This window comes from Maniola hyperantus, chromosome Z, assembly GCF_902806685.2.
Source record: "Maniola hyperantus chromosome Z, iAphHyp1.2, whole genome shotgun sequence".
Classification (NCBI taxonomy): domain Eukaryota; kingdom Metazoa; phylum Arthropoda; class Insecta; order Lepidoptera; family Nymphalidae; genus Maniola; species Maniola hyperantus.
The window spans coordinates 6701344-6726453 of NC_048564.1; the positions used below are offsets into that span (position 1 = coordinate 6701344).

Consider the following 25110-nt stretch of genomic DNA (forward strand, 5'->3'; position numbering starts at 1 on the left):
ATTCATGAATAAATCTTTATCGTATAACATTTATTGAATAAACATCATTGTATATTTTATGTTACAATCAATATTAATAACAATAATTACTTGTTATCTGATTCATGATTGCATGGAGTGAAATTATGTAACCAGGAATTCACCTCATCCGCTCCGAGTCCGTGAAAATACGTTCCTTTTTGTTTTACGAACTATTTGTATAGTAGCCTATGTCATATGTCGTAGATATTTTTTATGTCCGTATTTTCACGGGTGAGTGCGTGATCGCTGTAACAGTGTCCGATTCACCACAAAAAGGCAATTTATACAAGCAAGGCCTGTATAAGTTCAAAGCTTTTGTATATTAGCGCTTCTAAACGGGCTATAAATATAGAAAATTAGCTATAAAAATAGAACATTTTTCTATAAATCTTTACAAATATCAATCGAAAATTACAAAACGATAAATTACAAAATACACTGACCTGTACTAATATTCTAAGCTGGACTTGCAATCGTTTTTGAATCAACTTGATTTTCGCCATTTTGGCGCTAATAGCAACAGTGATCGTACTAGGAACTAAATGTTAGTGATGAGACAGCGTTCTAATGTCGACATGAAGACCATCGGTGGGGCGCTTCGAACCGGCACAAAAATAACTGTCGTTTTGTATGGCCCACCGTTTCTATTGTACTTGTATAAGTCCATTTCAGTGGCAAAATAACAACGTTGTAACTTATCGACAGATTACAGATAGATTTTTATTTCGTCGTTAAATAATAATAATTAACACAGAATCACAAAGTGATCGATTTTGATAAGCTGGACCACACTTGTTTAAAAACGGCGCATATTATCATTATTTTTTTTGTTTTTTTCTGTCCTACTAAGTATTTAACTCCAAACGACTATAAATCAGAATTTTAAGATGCCGTAACCTGAGTCTAGATTGTACAAATTAAATTATATACAAACTATTATAATTTTCTTATAAAAATCGGATTACGTAAATCACATCAAAATCTTTAAAATACATTAATTTACACTATATAGTAAAATTAGGAAGCATCGCAATGAGACATTAATATAATTTAATACTAAAAGGATCCACTTCAAAAAAAAATTACAGTAACTATAGATACATTTTAAAAATTCTGCCCTTACATATTTTGTAATATTTTTTTACAGACATATTATAGTAGAGCCAATACTTTTTACCTTCGGCCACATGTTATGTTGAACACTGACACGTCGACTGTTACATAAAAACCTGAAACATTTTGCTACCGGAAAATGATGCTTTAGAGCTTATTCTAAAACATTATCTCAGGTTTAATTTTTTTTTTAATGACATCGATTAATTAATTAGGATTATTTTTTTAAAGAAGCAACCTCTTACAAAGTTTTGTCTATTAATAAGTTTTCGTACAATACATCATACTTTTGACATGAAATTTGACACAAATACTTAAAACGGCGCGTAAGGAGTCAAAGAACGCGGAACGCAGAACTCAGAACAGCTGAACTCTTGCTGTCTACGTGGGCTCTTATCCCGGAAAATTATTTCCCGTGAGATTTTTAAATACTAAGATCAAAACGGACCAAATTGCGGAAATTGCATAATCTAGTTCTAAATAACGTCAAATATAACAATTTAAAACAAACGAAAATTGTTGAAGTGTCAATTTAATTACATTTACAAAATAGTTATACATGTCTCAACTCTCAACTTTATATTTTAGGGAACTGAAATCATTTTGTGCTGTTTTCATGTATGTGACATGAAACGTCATGACTACAATCTCAGTAATAAAATTTGGGAAAGGACTCGCCATAATTATCTGCTCTGTGTGTCAATTGTCTGTTAAAAGTACGCTTCAACGTATCAAATCGTATTTTTTACGTTACAATTGACACATAGAGCAAATATGGCGAGTCTTTTCTCAAGTTTTACGCAATATACAGTGCCATTAACAGATGTGTTCAGGTGGCGGCGCCGCTAGTGGAGAGCTTGGAGTATTTAAAAATTTACCGAAAAAATGCAATTAAAATTCTTTCAACATAGCGAACATTCAAAATAGCCTTAATTATATTGCAGTACTAGGTGATACCCGCAACTTCGTTTACTTTGACTTTGAAAAGACGACTGATGCGGCCCTAATTCTAATTTTGCCACCTGAACTGATAAGTTGGTGACACCTTTATTTATACCTTTTTATATATTACAAACATTACACAAACATAAATTGTATTAAAACGTAATAATGGAAATAAAAGTTTAACAAATTAAATTATATTTAGCATAATACGCACATCATATTTAATGCACAGCTAAATAGGTTTTGTTTCCGCCGTTTTGTAGGTTATTTCTATGAATATTTATTTTTCTTATCCCTATTTATGTATGTCTACTTATATAAAAAAGAGAGAGTACTAGCAATTTAATCCAAAAATAAACTTATACTTATTTTTAATACTAATATAATTATAATAAAGCGTTTTTACTGAGAACATTTTTCACAATCATATTTTATTCTTAAAACCTTAGTTTTAAAGAGTTTCTCTTTCTAAAATAAAGCGTGTAATTAGTTTTGTATGAAAAATTCTAAATATAACAATTATTGTACGTAGGTATGTAAAGTCTATACCAAAATACTCTATCTATATTGTTATTAATTTCCTTACAGTTAATTTGTTTTCTAATAAAAAAATATTTTAAAGTAATGCACCGTATAAAATTAGTTAGTGCATAAATGTATTGTTTTCCTATTTCTGGGAGATATTCAGGTACCTTGTAAGGCCCAGGGCACAAAGGCACATAATCGATAAGCAGCGACGTGTTTTTAGGAAAACGTTTTGTTCTTATTTTTTCTTTCTTTAAAAAAATTGCAGGGGAATTTCATCCAATTTACACTTACGCAGCGGAGTGAAAGTTTTTGAATAAACAGGTCACTCTTCGATACTGCACCAATGTGCCATAAGCTTAAATGAGTTATTTAGTTTATTAATTAAATTATAAATTTATATTAAATTTATGGAGAGTAATAATAGTATTATAAATCAGCTGTGATAGCCTAGTAGTTAGGACGTCCACCTTCTAATCGGAGGTCGGTCGGAAGTGATATTTAATTTCTTAAAACGCACATAACCCTGAAAAGTTACAGGTGCGTGCCCGGGATCGAACCCCCGACCGGAATTAGAAGGCGGACGTCCTAACCACTAGGCCATCACAGCTTTTAAAGATATATAGTTACAATTAAATCTTTACATAACTATAATATTTCTGATCTAAAAATAATAAGATCAAAATATAGTGTCTTTTAAAAAAAAGTCTACGTAATTCATATAATTTCATACGACTCCAGTGTGTATTATTACTTAATAGCGCATTATATACTTCATGTACTTTCACTTGAGTAATTTTCTTCACGAACGAAACACAACGAGTGAAAACACAGTCGTTACTTGGGAAGCCTTAGAAGAAAGTGAAGCGTTTGAAATAGCAAAGGATAAAAGTAGGCACACAAAAAGAGCGCTCGTTATTTTTAGTGGCAAACAACTTCGCTTGCGGGATTTAGTGTCTATTCAGATGTACCACACCATAGCGGTCAAAATGCGATAGATTTCAATATCCATATTGTGACTACTAATACATTAATGGTGATTGTTGGAACAAATTCCACTATTCTCATAGCACCAAACATAAATAATGTCTGTGTATTGAATTCTTCTCTAAGTCTACCAGTACCAATATCATTTATTGTGGGCAATTAAATAGTTCAAAGTTTATGGATTTAAAATAAATCAATAATAGTTGATGCTGTGTTTTATGACATTTATCACCTCTTTCAATAACACACTTTACATGGTAGAGTCTTTACCAATTACCAGATACTGATTAGGCATTGTCGGTCCAAAGTTAATTTATTTCATTCAATTATTCATTGTTTTCAATTGTGGCAAGTGTAATTACGCGTTTTCATTCAATTTTCTGATCAGCTACATTTTTGCCAGTATAATGTGGTAATGGTTGTGGCACGTCTGAATCGACCCTTATTCGCTACGATCTTAAAGACACTTGAGGCACGGCGTTTTCACATGACGGCCTAATGAGACAAAACACAGATTCAAAAAACATGTGCTGAATGAAAAATTTTAACAAAGTAGTCTACAGTTTTGAGACTGTATTCTCGAAAGTATAATATAAGAAAGATTATATGGGAAACTTGTATTTTGTATTACCGAATTTTTTTGCAATAAATGACAGTTTTTTTATTTTTTAATATACCTTTGGTCTATTCTACATGGAATTCTTTAAAATGAAAACAAAATTAAAAATGTCGCATGTTCCCTGTTGAAACCCTCCCGCAACAGCTCCTTCAATTCGTTCAAAGCGCCGAGAAGCAATTCGTGGTTCAACGCCTCACGAGAAATCAGTGGTGAAGTATAACTGTCATTGTAATCGCTAGTGTCCGTGACACAGCTTGCTTTACGTCAGCTGTGCGCAGGGAATCGGGGGCATCCTTCATTTTCCAGATTACCATTTCTATTGTTATTTTCCGAAAATGACTCCTTTTCACTTTTATGTCCTGACTAGCTGATGCCTGCGACTTCATACGCGTGAATTTAGATTTTTAAAAATCCCGGGGGAACTCTTTGATTTTCCGGGATAAAAAGTAGCCTATGTCACTCTCCAGGTCTTAAACTATACCCATGCAAAAAATCACGTCAATCCGTTGCGACGTGATTGAAGGACAAACCAACAAACCAATAAACCAACAAACAAACACACTTTCGCATTTATAATAAGGGTACTGATGCTACATTCTCTTTATTTTCATCAGCGTCGTCGAAATTCCACGCTTCCTCGTGGTTTTATATTACGATTACATAAATGATTCAGTCCAAGCCACTGCAACTGGTAATATGAATCTAAAGATTTCCCCCTTTTCTTTAACCAACTCTGCAATCTCTGTATCTGTTTTTCCGGTTTTGGAGGGCTTTTTGGAGAGCTTAGCCGTGGAGGTATTTGAAATATGACTCTCTTACTTTCTTTTGTGACCGCTGAAATTACTTTCTCGCCTTTGTCATCCTCATCGCCTTTGTCGCCTTCATCATCATTTGACTCTTGTAAGTAATTCTTGTTAATATTATGGTCTCCTATTGATGCCTACTTATTATGTATGCATTTAGGCAATTCATTTTTATTTACACCTTCGAAATGAATTGCAGATATTGAACGTCTAACTTTCCTTTTTACTAGCCTTTTTGGTGCAGTTCGGATCAGTTTTTGGTTTTGTTGCACTGTCAACAGTTTGTTGTGTACAACAGTTTGTTTGTGTACAACTATAGGCTTGTAAAGCCTGTCAAAAACAGATTCTTTAGAGCTCTTACCACTACCAGTATTAGTGTTTTATTTATTTTAATAGTATCAGATTTAGATGTGGTAGGGGCTACTAAAGGGACATCTGGTCTGGTTCTAGATATAGTTGAAGCTGTTGGTTTTGGTGGTTGGAAATCATTTTTGCCGTATTTTTTCAAATTAAGTTCTGTATCAAATTTATGTAACTCTATCTATTTATGTAACTTTAATCCACTCGGGCATCGTCTAACGTTTTATAGATAAAATAGTGTTATATATAATAATATATACGCGCTAAAAGGATAATCAGTTCTTTTGGGTTGTTTTCAAGTTTGTTAACTTGAAATACTTAGAATCCCTTAATAAAATTAACTATATATTCGTTACGATACCTGTTAGCTTATGGATTACAAAAAAAACTTGTAAAATATTCGTAAAAAAACTATTATCATGTTTAGGTGAGTTACAAATAAATATGGGACGGATTTTTCAGTACAAATAACAATAGCCACCGACAATATGGTTAAAGCTGGTAGCTATATGAATGTCTTTACAAAATGTTAAAACAAATCGTAATAATTCTTAGGAACTTTATCTAGTTATTTAGCGTAAACATTAAACATATACGGTATCGCGAATTCATGGCTAAACAAATGCTTCAGCTAAGTAATGAGTTGGAATGTGAAGTTGGAAATAAATAAATAAAATAATAATCTCTGGCTTAATAGTGATAAATATTACTATCAATAGAAGGTTGTTTATAATTTAAGCATAGAGTTGAAATTTGATTGAATGAAAACAAAAAACGAAAGAGGGGACTTTTCTGTGTTTAGTAATTTTTTCATAGAATCGTACGAAAGCTAAGAGCTAAAACTAACACTGGCTATAAAATAATACCTTATTTTAACTGATAACGAAGAAACAACACTGAGTATTATAATTCAAAGATACATATTAATATATCAAGAACCGTGATATAAAAAATACAAGAAAAATTAAAGGAAGGCGAATTAGGCTGAATTAGACTTCGTTATTTTTAATTGAAGTCATATCAATTGTTGTTGCAGTTAAAAATGTATATTTTTAACTGCTTTGTTTTAAAGCGCAAGTCCATCCATCTATAGCCAGCGCTCCAAGCAGAACCGTTGATAATTTAAAAGCGGTGGTACTGATTTTTCGACTTTAAATCAAGAAATTTCAGGTCCAATTTTCTGGACGTTATTGTTTCGACGATCGAATTCTATCAACGTAAAGATAATCGATCAAAATCGATCGATGTAAAATCTGATGCTAACAGAGTGCAAGTTTCCAAGTTAAATATAATGTGACGTAAAACGTGATTTGACGTCTCCAAACAATCTTTTTCGATTAACGTAACGCCAGTGTCACGATTTTTTACTTGGGATGGCAAGTCAGACGTTTACCAATCCAAATGACACATTTTACAATATAACGTGGTATAAAACGTGGTATATATAAAATATCTACGCACCTCGCTGGAATGCGCTTCCCCGCTACTCGCCCGTTTTGGTCTATCCAGTACCGGTGCCAACGCGAGCGCGCTGCATGACGTCACTAAGCCAGGTTCTCAGATATTTCGGCCGGCTTATACACTCATGTCGCTTTACCTAACTTGCACTTACACTAAGGCCTCAGAGCAAACTATAAGTTGCTTGCGAGCTATGACAAAAATAACAATACCAATACAACTTAGCTGCTACTTTGGATCTTCACTACGAATTAAGACCTGATGAAATCCCATTGGTTTGTTGGTTGGTTGTTACAGATGACTAGTAGAAGTGGCTCGGTGCGGTACGCCCGTTCGACTCCTAAGCACATTCCCGCCGCTGTGTTGTAGATGGGAGAACCAGCCTGTAAAAAAGTAATAGTTCAAAGTACGAAGTCACGATAAAACAAGCGTTGCTGGTCAAAGTGCGAAGGTTTTTTTTTCAAGTATTATAGACCAGCGCTTGGCTTCAATCAGACCTGGTGGTAACTGGTAAGTGATTATGTGGCCTACGATGGAGCGCGCTTGCCTAGAAGATTATATTCACTCTTGACTTGAAGGTACCTATATTATAATTGGTTATTTGACTCCAATTTTTTTATTACTTTATTATAAACTAGGATAAAAATAATGACGTAAACTGAAAAAACTAATTAAATCGATCAAATAACAAAAAGTTATAACCATTTAAATATTTCTGACCAGACAGAGATAGCGATATAGAATTTTGACCTCACACCTTACTAATGCCATAGTAGCTTCGTGCGGTTTCATACAAATTTTCGATTTGCGAGAAAGGGATAGAAGACCCACCCACTTCAAAATTAAAATGCCTGTCACTTTGTAAATCTTTGTCGAATTTTAATATTTCTTTCAGCGTACGTCATTATTTTTATCGTAGTTTATAATAAAGTAATAATAATATTTTGTCAAATTCAAAAGTAGGAAAATACCCAGTTGAAGGGAAAAACTGATGTTGGAAGGGCGTTCCAAATCCTAGCGGTTTCAGCTTCACTTTTAACTCTCTGTAATGTCAAAAGTATGGTATACCTTCAAAATAAGGACTAAAATCATACTTTTGACATTACACATATAGTCAAAATGGCGAGTGAGTTCTCATTTTGTACGCATTATATCTAGGTTCTTATTGTAGTATGGATTGCAGGGAAATCGCAGAATTTCGGCCTTCACAAACGCACGCTAGATTGCGAAATGGTGAGAGCAAATAATCGACAAGCTTGAGACTGAATCTACAATTTTGCGAAGGCAACCACAGGCACTGTTGTACAACCAAAGTGATATTTACATACCGATCCTTTGTGTTTCCACTCCTGAGTGCCGCCAAGTTCGTGACATTTCCCGATGACAGGTGAAACGTTGTTAGTTGCATCCAAACACAAAATGCGCCCGAGGACTAATTCATGGCGATCGGTTTCAAACCACATCTGTTACAAGGACACAAAATAGTATTAGAACTTCATAAATGTAATCAATTTTGGGGGTTACTGCGGAATCACTCATCACTTGTTGGATAATTCTTTGTTAGCCCATTACTGCCCCCCAATTGTGTAAGAAAAACGTATTCATCGTAATCGTTAACAAATTCTGCCCTTTGATTGGCTGTGAAAAAATGTAAAACAGCGATTCAACCAATCAAAGGGCAGAATTTTTTGACGATTACGATAACGATGAATACGTTTTTTTTACACAAGCGGGGGGCACATCCGAGAGGGGCACGCTGTCTCGAAGCCACGCTATAGAAAAAACTTATGAGCAAAATTTCTTTTCTAGAACTTAAGTTTAAAGATAAAATAAGGTAATGAATGACCTTACAAATATTGTTCTTTACAAATTGGTGTTTGTAACACAAAAAGGACTCATCACACAGAATTAAATTTTTTATTTAACCAAGTATTGATGTGCCTCCGGAAAACATACAGCATTTATGTATGAAGAAGCAATTATGTACTCACCGCATATATGCGCGCTTCATCCATAAACATGTATATTCCTATGCAATAATGTAGTTTACCTTACCGGATATAGGGGCGCTAGTGTCTCACCCAGCAAGGCAGTGAGCCGCTGCCATCTTGGATGTCATAGCGTTGTGTACTTTCGCCGCGTGCGCGTCGAATCTAAAATTATATCGTTAATCCGTCTTCCTTTGCAAAAAAATTATTTTCAATAAGTGCAATAAATGTGATAATACGGTGATCATGATATATATTTTCTTATTATTTCGTAATATTACCGTGGGGACATTTTGGTTGGACCCCACGTGCGCGAACAATGTCGATAGGCTACGTAAGCTAATCGATCTGGTGTTTCGCGCTTATTGGTGCCTGAGAGGGCTCTTGAAAAAGGGGATACCTCGACATCCAGCAGCGATTCAAGCAACGAGCAGGATTGAGAGTGACTCCCGAGAGAAACGGCGAGAAATTACCAGGTAACGATCGATCCTCGGATCGATGCGTTATACAACCAGGTGAGTTTTCTTACATATCTTATAATGCATTTACCATATTGTGTATCTAATGCAAATGAGATGCTAATTGAGAAACCAAATTAAACAAATGGCGATTTGGTTGACGAACGTGTCGACACCGACACCGAAATCTAAATCTGGATCTAGGTTTCTTTAATACAAATTTTGGCGAGGAAAAGTCCCAATGGTTACCTATAATCGGTTATTGAATCTATTTATTTTATGTACAAAGTTAATTGAGTGCAATTTAAATTTTACGCCAGTGAATCGAATGATAACATTTTATCTCGCCCACGTGGCGAGATGTTGGTTATAACAAGACATTGGTTAAATTGCTCATTTAAAGGGGTTTCGTAAACTGAAAATAACGGAGAACTGTACTCACTAAACAATAGCTAACACTTATTTGGCCCCACTGAGGACATCATGGCCGTTACCACCAATGCTTTATTATACCAAACAGAACTCAGTTAAGAATCCAGATACCCCCTTTAATAAATGACTGAAACATTCAGATGATAAAGTCGCCCTTTGGTCTAAGTATCTCCTGCATTTTTATTCTTTTGAATATAATGATTAGCAATAAAGATGGTTAAATAAATAAATAACATTCAGCAAATCATCTTTGTCTTAAAAATTATCAGAACAAACTTTACAAATTGTTTGGGTAACAGGCGAATGTATAGCATAATATATTATGTAAGGCGCAGGAGATGAATATCAGACAGAATTTTCATGGAGATGTTTATTTTAAATACTCTAAGGAAATTTTGGATACGGTATTTGCATATGTCAAAAGTGAATGGTTTCTCAGTGATGGATGAATGGAGGGTCTTCCACTGGAAGCCTCTCGGACCTCACATATCTGATATGTGAGGTCCGCACCCTTTGTTAGTTTTGGGTGTGATAACCATTTTAAATTATTGATTAAGCTGGAAAAGTACGTCAAATCATTGTGACGTCACATGCCAGTGTTTCATGGGGCCTCGCGTGCTGAGCGTGTGTTTTAACGCTTTATAGGATACTGATTTGACTAGTTGTCAAATACCGGATTGGCTTTTAACAATAGTGACGAGGTTCTTTTTGGATAAAGCAACACTCACTGCGTTTATGCAATCCCCTGGTGGCCCATATTTATAAATATTACAGCTATAAATGCCTACAATCGAAAAACCTATCCAACACAATATGTTACAGGTTATGTAATGACATTCTAATATCGTTGGCAAGCTTTTGGTGTAAACAGTTTTTGTAAATGTCAATTACGGTATTTCGAATACCCTAATACAAGAAACTACCCCCGGTAATGCCCACAAAACAAATAATGCAACATGCAACCTGGTCACCTGTCACGACTTAAATGACACAAGAATTACTGGACCAAAACTAGTAGAAGTGGTTCACAAGGAAATGCCCAGTTTTATCTCCGAGCTTTTTCTGCGGAAGGAAAACGTTGGATCGATGCGTCTGATTTTCGACCCTCGAGAACGAAACAAATTTGTGAAACAAAACTATCCCGTCTGATTTGTCATACCGGTTCGTAGCTTTCTACAACAAAAGTTGGACAACCTGTCTAATTTTTGGGTCTGGCGGCAGCGCCCCACCTGTAACATGCTCGGTTGCGGAAACCTTGCATGCGAAGGAATGTCGAGTGCTAGTCTACCTAGACGACTTCCTTCTGGTCAATCAAGACCAATCCAAGTTATGTCTTCAGGCTGCGGAAGCCGTGAGGCACTTGGAACTTCTGGGCTGGCAATTCTGGTCAACTAAGACCAATCCAGGTTATTCCTTCACACTGCGGAAGCGTGAGGTCCTTGGAACTTCGGGGCAGGGGGATCAATTACCAAAAGCCAACGTCCATACCATGTTGAAGACACCGGTTCTCGTCCGATCACCGAAGTTAAGCAACATCGGGATCAATTACTAAAAGTCAATTCTAACACTCACACAAGACCTACAATACCTGGGTATTCGTTGGCAGACTATAAGAAAATTCAATGTTCTTGCCCATAATAAAGAGTAAAAAACTATCAACGAGACCTTTGAGAGAATTATTACTGAAAATATCTGAAATCACTCTTCACGAAATGCAACGGTTGCTAGGACAGTCAGACTTCGCCAGTTTAGTAACTCCCAGAAGCAGACTACATTCTGATCAGATCCAAATACGCCTCAAACGTTTCGATAATATGTTTTAGACTGCTGAATCCACAATCGTGGAACAGGGAATGACATGGCGGCGCGGAACCACATGTCTCAGGCTGCCAATATGTACACCTAAAACCTGCCATCCACTGCTTGGCGAATAATGCCTCTGATTGGCTTTTAGTGCCCAATTAAACGGGAAATTAATGCCAGAAACTTGGTGAGTGCATCAAAAATGATAGCACAGCAATAGAAGGAACTTTATGCAGTTATAGTGGCAATTGAAGACAGCACAAGAACTCTGTAAAAATCGCAAGTCTTAGTTCAATCGAACACTCATTCGTTCACTCACTCGTTCGTTCTAACGTTCATTTTAATGAACAAAGTCGTGGGTTTTACTGATTCTAACAATCGAACTCCCGCACATAACAGATTACATTATTGGCTCAAGGCTGTCACGAGGAAAACCTCCCACAGAGTGTCATCTTTTCCCTCAAGCGCCGTCCGAGATCGATTTGGTTGCAGCACAACAGATTACTGTAGTAGGGAATAAAGATGGTGTGATGTCTTTATCGACTGCAAAGATTGATCAGCAAGTTATAGATGCTTTCAACAGGTCATTGAGACATCAATTTAGCATGGGTGTTTTCTTCTCCAAACTAATTGCCAAAAGTACTGACTTACTTGAACAAGTGCAGCTGGGGTGTACTTAAATGTGGCACGTGAAAGACCTTTGGGGTTCAAGATTTGAAAGCAGAGCTCAAATGAACTATAGAACCTATCAGGGACTCTGATAGATGTCACGACATTACAGTGTCCACCAGACATTTACACGGAAGCTGAAAAAATTGAGGATGGGTGCCCAAATAAAGGAGTAGTCTATACGAGAAGTAAAGAACAGGTGCTTGTTGGAAGCAATTTTTGTCCTACCTACCTACCAGACATCAAAAATGGTTAAACTGGTGCGAAACCTGGTGGCGGTTAACTTTCTATGATCCACATGTGGACACTAGGCAATTATTGACGTGGCTAAACTCAAAATTACTAAACCATTTATCATACAGGACCTTAAGGTAGAGCTCAAGCGCTAACTACAGAAGCTCTCATTTAAGCACACACTTCCCGAGATATCTAGACGAACCTATATGGACAATTGTTGCCCTGGAACGAAGGGTTGACAACTGAAAGTCTGTGTCACCGGGAAAAATATATTATATACTTTATTTGGCCCAAAGACTGACACTCACTCTTAACATAAATACGGATGGACACTTTCAAAACATAATAGTATAACAGAAAACATAATTCTCTATTAATGTACTAGTATACTACAGTAGTACTACATGTATGTCTTTGACACAGGAAAATAGGTCAAGCAGAATGAAGTTAAGAATTTAAATATATTGTAATCTTTTTATCACCAACTGTAATGAAACTGAAGCCGCATCACGTACTGTAATAGATCACTGGAACAGTTCAGTTCTTAAGCAATGTGGCAGCATTCCTGTATCCCCAGGGATTCATCAGTGGATCAACAGTAGTTTCTTTGGGGACAGATAACCAATCAATGGACGATATACTCGTATCTCGTGGTAACTGGAGATTACCAGACACTCTTGTTGAAATCATTATTGCCCGGAGGAGATCTCAAAATAACTGAAGCTTATTTTTCAATATAATCATTATATGGTCCGGTTTGAGTTTTAGTAATCCTTATCAAAATTACAGACATAAATCATTTAAATTGTTTGTCTTTTAGACATTATATTTTAACTTATTAACCCTGGTTAGAAATAACAATAACTTTAATAGGTGACAATGAATGAAGGGGACGTGGTTATTTGATCTAACTTAACGATTAATATTTTTGTTATTCAATTGACAGATTAACTCCCTTTGATTCATCATAGCGTTGTGGGTAATACATTTCACCAGCAGATAACAAACACGTCTTCATACATAAATGCTGTATGTTTTCCGGAGGCACATCAATATGACGGTTTTACATTACAATAAAACCGATATTATGTGCCGAGAGGGAAAACATACAGCATTGCAGGAACTTCTTCCTGGTGAAGACTATGACATCCAAGATGGCAGCGGCTCACTGCCTTGCTGGGTGAGACACTAGCGCCCCTATATCCGGTAAGGTAAACTACATTATTGCATAGGAATATACATGTTTATGGATGAAGCGCGCATATATGCGGTGAGTACATAATTGCTTCTTCATACATAAATGCTGTATGTTTTCCCTCTCGGCACATAATATCGGTTTTATTGTAATGTAAAACCGTCATATTAGTATTGTCCAGATTCTGTAAGTGACAGGTCCAGAAGGCTATCGGGGTGGGGACGCCCCGCACAGCCACCGCGCCCGGTGCGGAATAGCACGGGTGACGTGCGGGGCGTGCCCCCGCCTCATACCCCCATTACCCATACAAAAAGTTACAATTGCCTGTGAAAAGTAATTTTTACGCATTATACCTATAATTTGTTTCTACGTTTAGTTTAGACATCGTGTTCAATACATAAGTACATACCTGATTTAAGGTTCTCATGCAACTTGAAAGCACCAATCCAGAATTTTTAGTTTTAATATCCTTAGCGCTCTGTATACATAACGAGGTATTCTTCAAACGGATTTGGAATGAATCCGTATAATTGCGTTTTCTGTACAAACAAAATATAATTTATGCGGTTAAATAAAACGATACTGATTTTTATTATATACTGTTGCTGGAACTGTCTTTTCCCGTGGATTTTTCAAAAAAAAATTTTCATACAGACCTAACCCTGACAATGTGGCTAATTCCGTTGTACACAATCTCTAAACTAAACTAAAATGACACGTCTAAATCTATTGCTATCCCTTTCATAATGTTGATTGCGGAAAAGGATAGCACTAGATTTAGACCTGTTAATTTAGTTTAGTTTAGAGATCGTGTACAAGAGAATCAGCCCCAATAACGATCATAAAAAAAAGGAATTATCCAATTAGATAGGTGCAGTCGTTCGGAAGTTATGCGCGTATGTACATTTCGCCGATTCATTTTTATTTATATAGATTAGTAAATGTATTAAATAAATATTAATACTAATAGGTACGGGTTGAAATCTTTTGCTAACTTTACTTAAAAAATATGTTATAATAGGGGTATCATAATCTAAATAAGGTGACTGACTAATATATCAACGCACAGCTCAAACTATTCGACGGATCGGACTGAAATTTGGCATGCAGATAGCTATTATGACGTAGGCATCCGCTAAGAAACGATTTATTAAAATTTACCCCCTAAGAGAGTTAAATAGGGGTTTGAATTTGTGTTGAAAGTCGCGAGCACAAGCTAGTGTTTCTTAGGGTGCTGGTTAATTTTTAAAATCAGATTTACCGCCAAATCAAATATGGCTGACAAATATTTTTGAAAATGTAAAATTTCACTTTTTCCAGTGTACACAACAGATACACGCATCGATTTATTTTTCATCATCATCATCAACCCATCGCCTCGTCACTGCTGAGAATCGAACAGGTCACTACGGAGAAGGTTTTGGCCAATAGTCTACCATGCTGGCAAAATGAGGATTGGCAGACTTCACACACCTTTAATATCATTACTGTGAACTCTCAGATAAATAGGTTTCCTTGCGATGTTTTGCTTAAAACGCACATAGCTCTGAAAAGTTACAGGTGCATGCCCAAGATCGAACCCCAATCTCTCGAATAGGAGACCAACCCTATACGTCTTAGCCACTAGGCTATCAGCTATCACCAGATTTCTTTTCAATTACCTGGAATGCCAAGGTTGCAACTTGTTCTTTTCAGGGTCATTTAAAGCAGCAATCTTCTTCTTAGCGGCCGTATCCTCTCCGGTCTCTATCTCGGGGTACACATTCTCTAGGTACCATTTGAATGGCTTGCAATGTAGGCTCTTGCGTAAAGCTTGCCGCTCAGATATGTCGCCTATGGAGATGTGTGCCGCAGACGGATTTTGGTCTATTACTTTAGTCTGAAAGTGATTAAAATAGGCAACTGCTTTACTATAGATCAAGTAATGTACTTATATTAAAGTATTGTAGAGATCACAAGTGGTAGAGATCCAATTGCCAATCCGGGTATCTTTAAAACAAGAGTGAATAGGCACCTTCTAGGCCAACGCTTCCCATCTTAGGCCACATCATCACTTCCCATCAGGTGTAATCGTGGTCAAGCATGCGCCGATAATGAATCTAAATATATAAAATGAAAAGGTGACTGACTGACTGACTGACTGATCTATCAACGCACAGCTCCAACTACTGGACGGATCATGCTGAAAATTGGCATGCAGAATGCTATTATGACGCAGGCATCCGCTAAGAAAGGATTTTTGAAAATTCTACCCCTAAGGGGTTGAAATAGGGGTTTGAAATTTGTGTAGTTCATGCGGACGAAGTCGCGAGCATAAGCTAGTCAAAAATAGGATAAGAAAAGTAGCCTATGCCGGTTTCCAGGATGCAATTTCTTTATCAAATGGATGATGCCCGTCAATTCTTCCGTGGATTTAGGTTTTTGAAAATCCCGTGCGAACTCTTCTTTCTACTATTTTGCCGGGACAAAAGTAGTCGGACGCAGGCTACCCCGCGATGCAAGCTATCTCTGTTCCAAATTTCGTCAAAATCGCCTAAACAGATGACTCATGTAAAGTCAGCTGACAGACAGACACATTTTCGCATATTATGGATAATACACCCTTTACAATAATTATTGTCCTTTTGTATGCAGTAAAATTGGGGAAACCGAGTAGTAACACAGTCGATACTTAGCAGGAACAGTTTGGGGATTCATCATTTCAAATATAGCTTCAGTGTGGTCTTAATATTGGAGGTTTACTTACCACCCTACCGGCAAAATCGTGCTGCTCCAACTGTCGTAGTACTTAGCCCATTTCTATCATAAATTGCTTCGTCACTTACCACCAAGTGTGACCACAGTCAAGGGCGAACTTTTTGAATAAAATAAAATAGTATCCCATACTAATCAGTAAGGATCTTACCACATAGTCATCCATCCATACGCGAGCCATTCGCATAGAGTTATGGAGCATAGAGTCTTCTTTCTCCCCGTAGCCGTACGGCCTGCGTTTACGGAAGACGTGGCCCACGCGGCTGCAGGGGATCAGCTCTAGAATACCGCCACACATCCAAATCTAAACAAGTGAAAAAAACATTTTATAAAAAACCAAACCCAACGCACAGCTTAGACCGGTGGGTCTAGCATCAAATTTTGCACAGAAGTTCCACTAAGAAAGGAATTTTTTGAAAATTTATCCTCAGTTCACAATGGCAGCTAACTGAAGCGAAATCCTAAAATCTATTGATGGCCTAAGAACCAGCGCGTGCCAGACCTTCCTTATTTTATAAAAGCTGAAAGTTTCTCTGCATATTGTCCCCAACACTCAGCCATGATCAGTGAGCTTTTCTTTTTATATATTTAGATGTATTACTATAGATATGGATTTAACATAAAGTTGAATGCCCAAACAAAACTTCATGACCTTTTCACAGATTTTCACACACTCACGCATCCGCGTGAGTCCACATCCAAAAGTGTACCTACTCTCAATCGTTCGCATTAGTAGCTGCTGCCCACGACTTCGTCCGCGTGTAAATTCTTTTTTGCCTCTAAAGTAAGACCTGTCTCGCAGTAAAAATATCCTACATCAGACTTTAAAATGCAAGCTACTCGTATCTGCGTATCTTTCATCAAGATCAGTTAATCGGTTTAGGGTTTAAATGTAAAAAACAGAGAGACAGAAGAATGGATTGTAAAATTCGTACCCGGAATGATATCTCCAAGTTTTCACCGCCCCACAAGTTCATGCCAGAGTCATATTGGCCGATGTTATTGAAATACTCTCGGTAGATTGCGAACAATCCACCAGCCATAGTAGGAGATCTTATTGGCTTCACGAAGTCTTCATCGTCTGAAAAAACAGATTATAGTATTACTATGTGCCTCATAAGAAAGCTCAGAGTCACTCAGCGGGCGATGAAGGCAGCTATGCTTGGAGTTTATCTACGTGATCAAATCAGAAATGAGGAGATCCGTAGGGGAACTAGTACCAACATAGCTCAACAGGTTGCTAAGCTGAAGTGGCAATGGGCAGGGCACATAGTTCGTAAAACCGATGGACGTTGGGGTCTCAAGGTGCTGGAATGGTGACCATGCACCGAAAGAAGCAGTATTGGAAGATCCCCCACTAGGTGGACGGACGACATCATACAAGTCGCAGGGAGCCGCTGGATTTGGATGGTGAAAAAAATGGTATGCACAAGACAGATTTTGTTAACTTTGGACCTAAATTCTAACTTTATTCCTAACAATGGAGGCATGAATAGTGACTTGTGCAGCTCATTTTGCTTTTTTGGTGTTCAAAGTTTAACGATAACCGTAAAATAACTTTAACCGCTTGTCGTGCAACTGGACATAAGAAATATAAAAGCTAAATTACTTATAAGTTATAACTAGTAAAAAAGTGGGAAAGTGCAGAGATCCTATTTCCTTGTGAGGAAATGTTATATTTAGTTTATAATTCATAATTGTTCAGTAAATATAATATGTATCATATTATTTTCCATTTTATCATTCATATAAATTATAAGTCTTGACTTATTGAGATAACCCTACCCTACTGACATTAATCATGAAGTTTTATTAGGGTTCCGTACCTCAAAAGGAAAAAAAGAACGCTTCACCAGGAAGGATCACTTCGCTGTCTGTCTGTCTCTTTGTCTGTCCATCTGTCTGTTGTGTTTGTCAAGAAAGCCTATAAGGTACTTCCCATTCACCTAGGTGAAGAAGTATACCCTATAGGTTTTCTTGAATTATAGGATTCTAGAAACATGAAATTTGGCAGGTAGGTAAGTACTAGGTAGTTCTTGTAGCACAAGTAAAGGAATAAATCCAAAAACCGTGGATTTGTGGTTACATAACACAACAAAAAATAGAATATGTCAATGAACAAATAATTACAAGTATTTTCAACTTTCAAAGTAAGATAACTATACCGAGTGGGCAGTGGCGTGCAGGTCATAGAGGCATAAATGCACTGCTTACCCCAGTTGTAATAGCTCAATGCAAATTTTACATTATGACCTGCCAGTAAACAGGTTCCTACCTAACTAATGCCTACCCTGGCTTCAAACCATGTGCACGCCACTGCGAGTGGGGTATCATATGAAAGGGCTTTTACCTGAATATTCTAACAGATTTTTATTTATTTTTATGCATAATAGTTTTTGATTTATTGTCACAAAATATCAAACAAAATATCCGAGTACGGTACCCTCGGTGCGCGAGTCTGACTCGCACTTGACCAATTTTTCCATTTACATTAACTACCGACACGCAATTATAATAAAACAATGACATTATATCGTTTTAAAAACGCTCAACAATAATAAATGGTCTTAATTTTTATTTATTAAGTACTTGCTATGAGTCGCACACGACATGGGACATATGTAAGCAATTGATAACAGGTAATGGTTACATATTAAGATTATTAAACTCAATTAAAGCTGTTTTAAATAGTATTGACCTACGCACCCGACCTGGTGGGCTAATCTGTTTACACCTTTCTCGTAAAATGTTCTCAATGAAACTTGCCTTTATAAGTTTAGGCGATCTGATTGGTCGGGGGACGTGGCTAGACAGGAGGACAACAGTGACTCACTATTATCTTATCCCGAATGGAGTATAGTCGCAGGGGCCCGCTGGATTTCATCATCATGATCAACCCATCGCCGACTCACTATAGAGCACAGGTCTTCTCTCAGAGTGAGAAGGGTTTTGGCCACAGTCTACCACGCAGGGCATGTGCAGATTGGTAGGATTTAGTAGTGGTCATTTATCGGTTGATGATAATGATAAAGGATATTTTCAACTTACTTTTCAAAGTTCCTTTAGGCAAATTGTCCCACTTGAAATGCAGTCCCCAGTTGAAACCACCTCTAACCAAAGGACTAGCAGTATATTCAAAGGTATCAGCATTTATAACATCAATGACAGGTGTCACAGCGCGTGGTGAATATTTCACATGGACACCATCTACGCCTTCGGCTAATCTGGTCAAGAGGGGAGGTAGCCAATCTACATTCACTTCTATGTGGGAATCTAGGAAAACAAGAACCTGAAAGATTTGAAATATTTTACAGATTTGGATGATATCAAGTCATGGTTTAAACATACAAATAATTAATCAATCACTGGACAAGGTGGAAAAATCTAAGCAGTCACAATGGTATATTATATAATATTAAAGAATAATGGTCATTAATTATACAAGTAGTGTAGAGACAACAGATTATTGTGACATTTCGATGCCAGAAATGATAGTAATTTGTGCGAGAGGGCACACAATATTATTGTGTATGTAAGTGATAGACGTCAAAAACGCAATCGGCTCAATAATACCTCCTCACTACTAAACTAACAAAAGATAGAATTTCTACACAAAATGTAGTCATATCGAAAGAAAGTATCGTAGAAAATATCTTTCAAATTTCATAGATAAATGGATGTAGAGATCTTCTTTCATGCTCAGTACTGATATTGAAAGTGTAAGGCAAAGAACAGAAATCAGAAGCAGAACAATACTTACTTCTCCAACAGAATTCTCAGCTCCGTATAGCCTAGCACGAATTAGCCCCTCCCTCTTCTTAGTTTTCAGCAACCGTATATTTAAAGTACCTTTCGAAACATCTGTTGTTTCTTTCAAACTATCTAATTCATTGTTATTGTCATCGTTTATATAATCCGCAATAATATTATCACCATCAATATTGTTTGTTTCAAGCATCTCTTCTTGTTTCTTCGCTGAGTTGTTTAGTTCATTTATAGCATTTTGTACTTGCTGGTGTAGATCATCTATATCGCTATAATCATCAACGAGTATAATCTCTTTGAGGTGCTGTTGATCTGTACGATCTAAGATAGAATGAATCGAACGCATTAGTGTTTCGAAATGTTCATTGTAGAAACAAATAATGATGGATGCCTTCGGTAGCTTCGGCGGATACTTTTGTGAATGGCACCTACAAAATGATATTCATTAAAGAAGGGTTTCAAGATGAAACAAACTGTGGAAACTTGTAGTAGTTAGTCTTTATACTTTTATTACTGGACTTACAATTTATTTCTGGTGTCAGGCAATCCTCTAAAATTTCCAATTCTCTGTGAAATCAGAGTGTTGAACGCATGCATGGTATATCCCTTTTCACGAATCCTCACATCTTCTGCATTGTGAATTAACCCAAACTGATCTTCTGTAAATAAAGAGCTAGAATATTTAATTTTAATTCAAACACAGCCCTGACTGCTTAAATTATTAATTTGAAAGACAATAAATTAGAAAGATCTATTTACTGCTTGGGTGGAGTTTAGTTTTGCTGATAATATTGATTATTTTGATTGAACACCCTTGAAATAATTTTTTCCTGTAAAACATGCACATTGAATTGCAAACATCATGAAAACCAAGCAAAATGGGCTTGATGTTCATGATCTTGTAAAATTGAACCATTTGTATTCATCAAAACAAATATGTTTGCAACCGTGTGGATTTAGGTCTTTTAAAAATTACATGGCAATTCATGAGGTGCAAGCTATTTCTGTACCAAATTTCGTTAAAATCGGTTAGGCTGACGAACCGTGAAGATGGTAAGCAGGAAAAATAACCCAATAACAAACACACCTACACCATATATTTTATAAAATTAGTATGGAGTATTTACTCCAAGAATGCATGAAAGCGTTTAAAAATTATTAAGTACAATGTAGCTCAGATATGTTAAGTCTGATGCAGGTACTACATAGCAGAGAAAAGCCAGATAATATAATAAAACATTTTGGAAGGGAATGGAGGCCTATGTCAAAAGACACACTGGGGACTCACAATGGCTACCAACTGATGTTAATTGTTAAAATAATAATTTTAAATGAACAATGGGGCAGATTCTCTAGTATATATAGTGCTATCCTATTCCGCAAGCAACATTATGAAAGGGATAGCAATAGATTTAGATGTACCATTTTAGTTTAGTTTAGAGATAGTGTACAAGAGAATTAGCCGCAATAATTTGTACAAGCTCGGTAAATCAAGGCTACATTTATTTAAACTACATGTAGCCAACATATAGATATAGACTCCAAAAAATAGAGTTCAAACCCTGCCCGTTGCGCTATTGTCGTACCTACTCCTAGCACAAGCCTGACGCTTAGTTGGAGAGGAAAGGGGAATATTAGTCATTTACCATGGCTAATATTCTTTTTAAAAAAAAAAAAAAAAAACAAAAAACTAGTTGCAAATCTGGACATATTATCTATGGCCACATCAGAAGAAAGTATAGGTTATGTTTTTACCCAAACTCTTATCTGGTTGTGCAGGAGATTTTATTCCCAGCTGCTTAGCAAACTTTTCGCGCAGCATAATCTTCCTTTGATATTCAGATTTCTCTTTTTGATACTTCCACATTTTACCAGCAAACTGATCATCGCTTGTCTTGGGGTTGTCATATAATAAATTCTTGCCCTCCAAAGCTGCAATAGATTTGTCATTGTTTTTTATACGATCCTTTTCATCCTTGTTAACAAGATGGTAATGAAATCTGTTCTCAGTATTGTTAACAACATTATCACCTAAAAAAAATTAGCATTTAAAATAATTCCTACAAAATAGTTTACCTTACTAAGTGTAACAAAAAACCCATATTCATAACTGCTAGAAGTATTTTTGACTTGTAAGTATGTATATTGTGTGCTGCTTGACGAAACGTGGAGGGAAGCATTTAGGTTCCCCGACCTCACTCCGTGAAGCCCTCGGCAACCTGGGCGGTCTATTTGGCTCTTGGAGTGAGCTTGAATGGCTGGAGTGAAGACTTCGGCGGGGAGGGGTGATGCACGCACAACAGACGGAAACGTTTAAGTGCGGAAACCAGCCCAGAGTGAAGAAGAAGGAGAAGTGGAGGGAAGGAAACATGAAGATTTATGTACCTAGTGAAGTCCGTATGATACTGTTAGCTGTTACCAATTTATTGTGTCTTGTGTGTTGATTGTGTATATCAAATCTTATGTTTATAAAGATAAATGTTTCCTGAATGCAAAATTAGGGATGAAAATTCTGTAACAACTGCAATAATACAATTTGTATTTGAGTTAATTACAGATAAGAGATTAAATATTGTGTGTTTGATAGTTTTGATTTGATAAAAATGAGTTGTTAGCAGCAATTAAATTAAAAGCCAAGCTGCACTGACACAACCAATTTCTGTTTGAGGGCTTCAGACTCAAATAGCCTTATTATAAGTAATATTGTAATAAAGTAGTAGTAGTAGTATTAGTAGTGACAAAAATAAATTCCAACTAAAATCAGCAATCAAAATTATATTTTTAGTTTTGGGTAGTAGTAATGTTGATTCAAGTTGAAACAATATGACTAAATGCTTTCAAACTGCAATAAATTTGTCTCAACCAGTCATATTATGTTGAGTAAGATGCTCATATAAACAATTTCGATTACTTTTGAAAATTACACTATTGATTTTAATAAAAGACGAAGATTAGAGGTAGAAGGGTAGAGGGGATTTAGAAATTGATCGAAAAATTAGAAAGGATAGCTAATGGAGAGCTCCAGATGTTTTATTACAAAAAGGGACTTAATTTACTAGGAATTATGCCGTGCTGTGTTGCTCATTTTATTTATAAAATTAGTTAGGTTATTGGTACAACTTTTTAAATAAAAAGGAAGCTGTACACACTCACCACTCATATTCAATAACCAGTACAAATACAAGGATACACTCCACGTTGCCGAAGCGATGATTATTCCCCATAGAAACGAGTTAAATTTCATCCTCCCCATTTTTCTCAACCCGTTAAATACCACTTCGACACTTTAATGTTTTGCGTTTATTTATAATTTTCACATTCACAGTATTTATCTGTTTAAAATTGAAAATTCTGTTGATCCAAACAAATAAATCGTTCCATGGTTCCAATCACCGATCAGAAAAAAAAAGACTCCGATATCCAACCGTATATATAAACTGAACTTTACCAAAGAGTATGTGACCCTTGTGTAACCACTACAGTACGCACCACTACGTTCGTCACTCTATACAGTCGGCCAACACCACAAATGCCAACACTCAAACTGTTTGTCCAACCTTCCACGTGTGGAGAAGTAGGTAGTCGTACGTCATGTACGATGTTTGTCGATGTTGGCTGGTAAAATAGCTTTACACGATGCTTGGTTGAGATGGATGATATTACAGCGGTTATAGACTTGTAAAAATCTCAAGCACCTATCACTTCAACGTCCCCTGTATAGGTATTATTAACTCTTTGGTCCCCATAGTGAATAAGATTGGAAGCACGTTGAAAGTGCTGGAACTTTAAGTGCCCTGTAAACGGTCAAACATGTTTGTCAAACACGCCGTCAATCTTTGCCAAACACGTAGTTTGTTTGACAAACGCATCAAACACGACCGCAGATGTTCAAACCATACATTTTGACAAACACGGACATGTTTGACCATTTGGGGCACTTTATGTGTGGAGTGGAGAGTCTGTTTTTGATCACGTCACACACGTTTGTGGTTGTTGGAGTGTTGGCCGACTGTGTGGAGCCGCCATAAATACCGACAAGCAAGAAACCAAGAAACCAGAAACCATAGAGATAGTACCTATATATACATAGAGGTACAGTGCGACAAGGCTATCTTGGCGCGTGGCGAAAATCGGAACTAACGTTGCCGCCAAGTGTTCCCGTCTGAACCCCGTCTCTGCACTGGACGGCACACCTAGCGCCGTCGTGCAGAGGTGGCGCTGAGACTTACCCCAAACCAACACGGACCCACAACAACACCGCGCAGCGGCGAAGTGGGTGATTCACCCGCAACGCGGTGAACCAAGACGGAGACAATCAAAACCACCAGAGCCCAAAGCCAGGAATGGCAGGCCCTAGCCAGAAAGGCTACAAGACAAACACCTGGGCACAGAGATGTCCAGCGACGCGCCCGAGTAAGGAGGCAAAGCCTCGAAGCCCGTACCCCCGTCTGGCCGCTTAGGCCAAACGGAGATGACACCGACATCGTTCCCTTTGTTCTTTTTGAATATTGGTTCTATCTAAGCCATCTAAGCCTTTGTTCTCCAACAGCGCCTCCCTTTCAATGTCATTCAAGTGCCAAGAGAGCCTTGTCTCACTGTAGAGTCCGACAAGGCTCTCTTGGCACTTGAATTACATTGACAGGGGGGCGCTGTTGGAGAACAAAGGCTGACCTCAGGCTAGGCTATGGCTTGAATAAAGGGGACACTTGACTACTGTCTGTCTGTATGTGCGCGCATCACGCGAAAACTGTTGAATGGATTTAAATGAAATTTAGTACAGTGGTAGGTAGGTAATACTCTGGGTTAACATATAGGGTAGTTTTTATCACGAAAATAATTAGGGATTCGTCGGGATACGGGATCATTTTTTTATCGATTTTACTGCATAACTCCATCAAATTTGAACCGATTTTCAAAATTCTGTTTTTTTTACAAAGGGTACCTACCGCCAGGTTGGCACCATGTGAGTTTAGTGAAT

General features: G+C 37.0%; 1 protein-coding gene across 2 annotated transcripts; it reads right to left on the reverse strand.

Annotated features, from left to right (window-relative positions):
* Position 1: 1 nt before the first annotated feature.
* On the reverse strand, positions 2 to 23518 carry Pgant35A (polypeptide N-acetylgalactosaminyltransferase 35A). 2 transcript variants are annotated; one of them, XM_034983812.2, is made up of 11 exons: positions 23286 to 23518; positions 21888 to 22064; positions 20656 to 20791; positions 20128 to 20560; positions 19416 to 19656; positions 17303 to 17448; positions 16519 to 16671; positions 15275 to 15492; positions 14023 to 14152; positions 8160 to 8294; positions 2 to 7214 (listed from the first exon to the last, which is right to left on the reverse strand). In XM_034983812.2, the coding sequence occupies exons 1-11, from the start codon at positions 23383 to 23385 to the stop codon at positions 7083 to 7085; spliced, it is 2001 nt and encodes a 666-aa protein (XP_034839703.1). In that variant the 5' UTR covers positions 23386 to 23518; the 3' UTR covers positions 2 to 7082. The 2 variants fall into 2 exon arrangements, with proteins under 2 accessions (XP_034839703.1, XP_034839702.1); XM_034983811.2 differs by having other exon boundaries at positions 21888 to 22163.
* Between the last annotated feature and the right edge of the window lie 1592 nt (positions 23519 to 25110).

Excerpts from the sequence above, each read along its gene's own strand:
- Pgant35A (XM_034983811.2), bottom strand. The coding sequence starts at position 23,385 with ATGGGGAGGATGAAATTTAACTCGTTTCTATGGGGAATAATCATCGCT. Across the intron at positions 17,449-19,415 it reads GCCTAAAGGAACTTTGAAAA|ACGATGAAGACTTCGTGAAG; the intron begins GTAAGTTGAAAA and ends CTGTTTTTTCAG. Across the intron at positions 16,672-17,302 it reads ACTTGGAGATATCATTCCGG|ATTTGGATGTGTGGCGGTAT; the intron begins GTACGAATTTTA and ends TCACTTGTTTAG.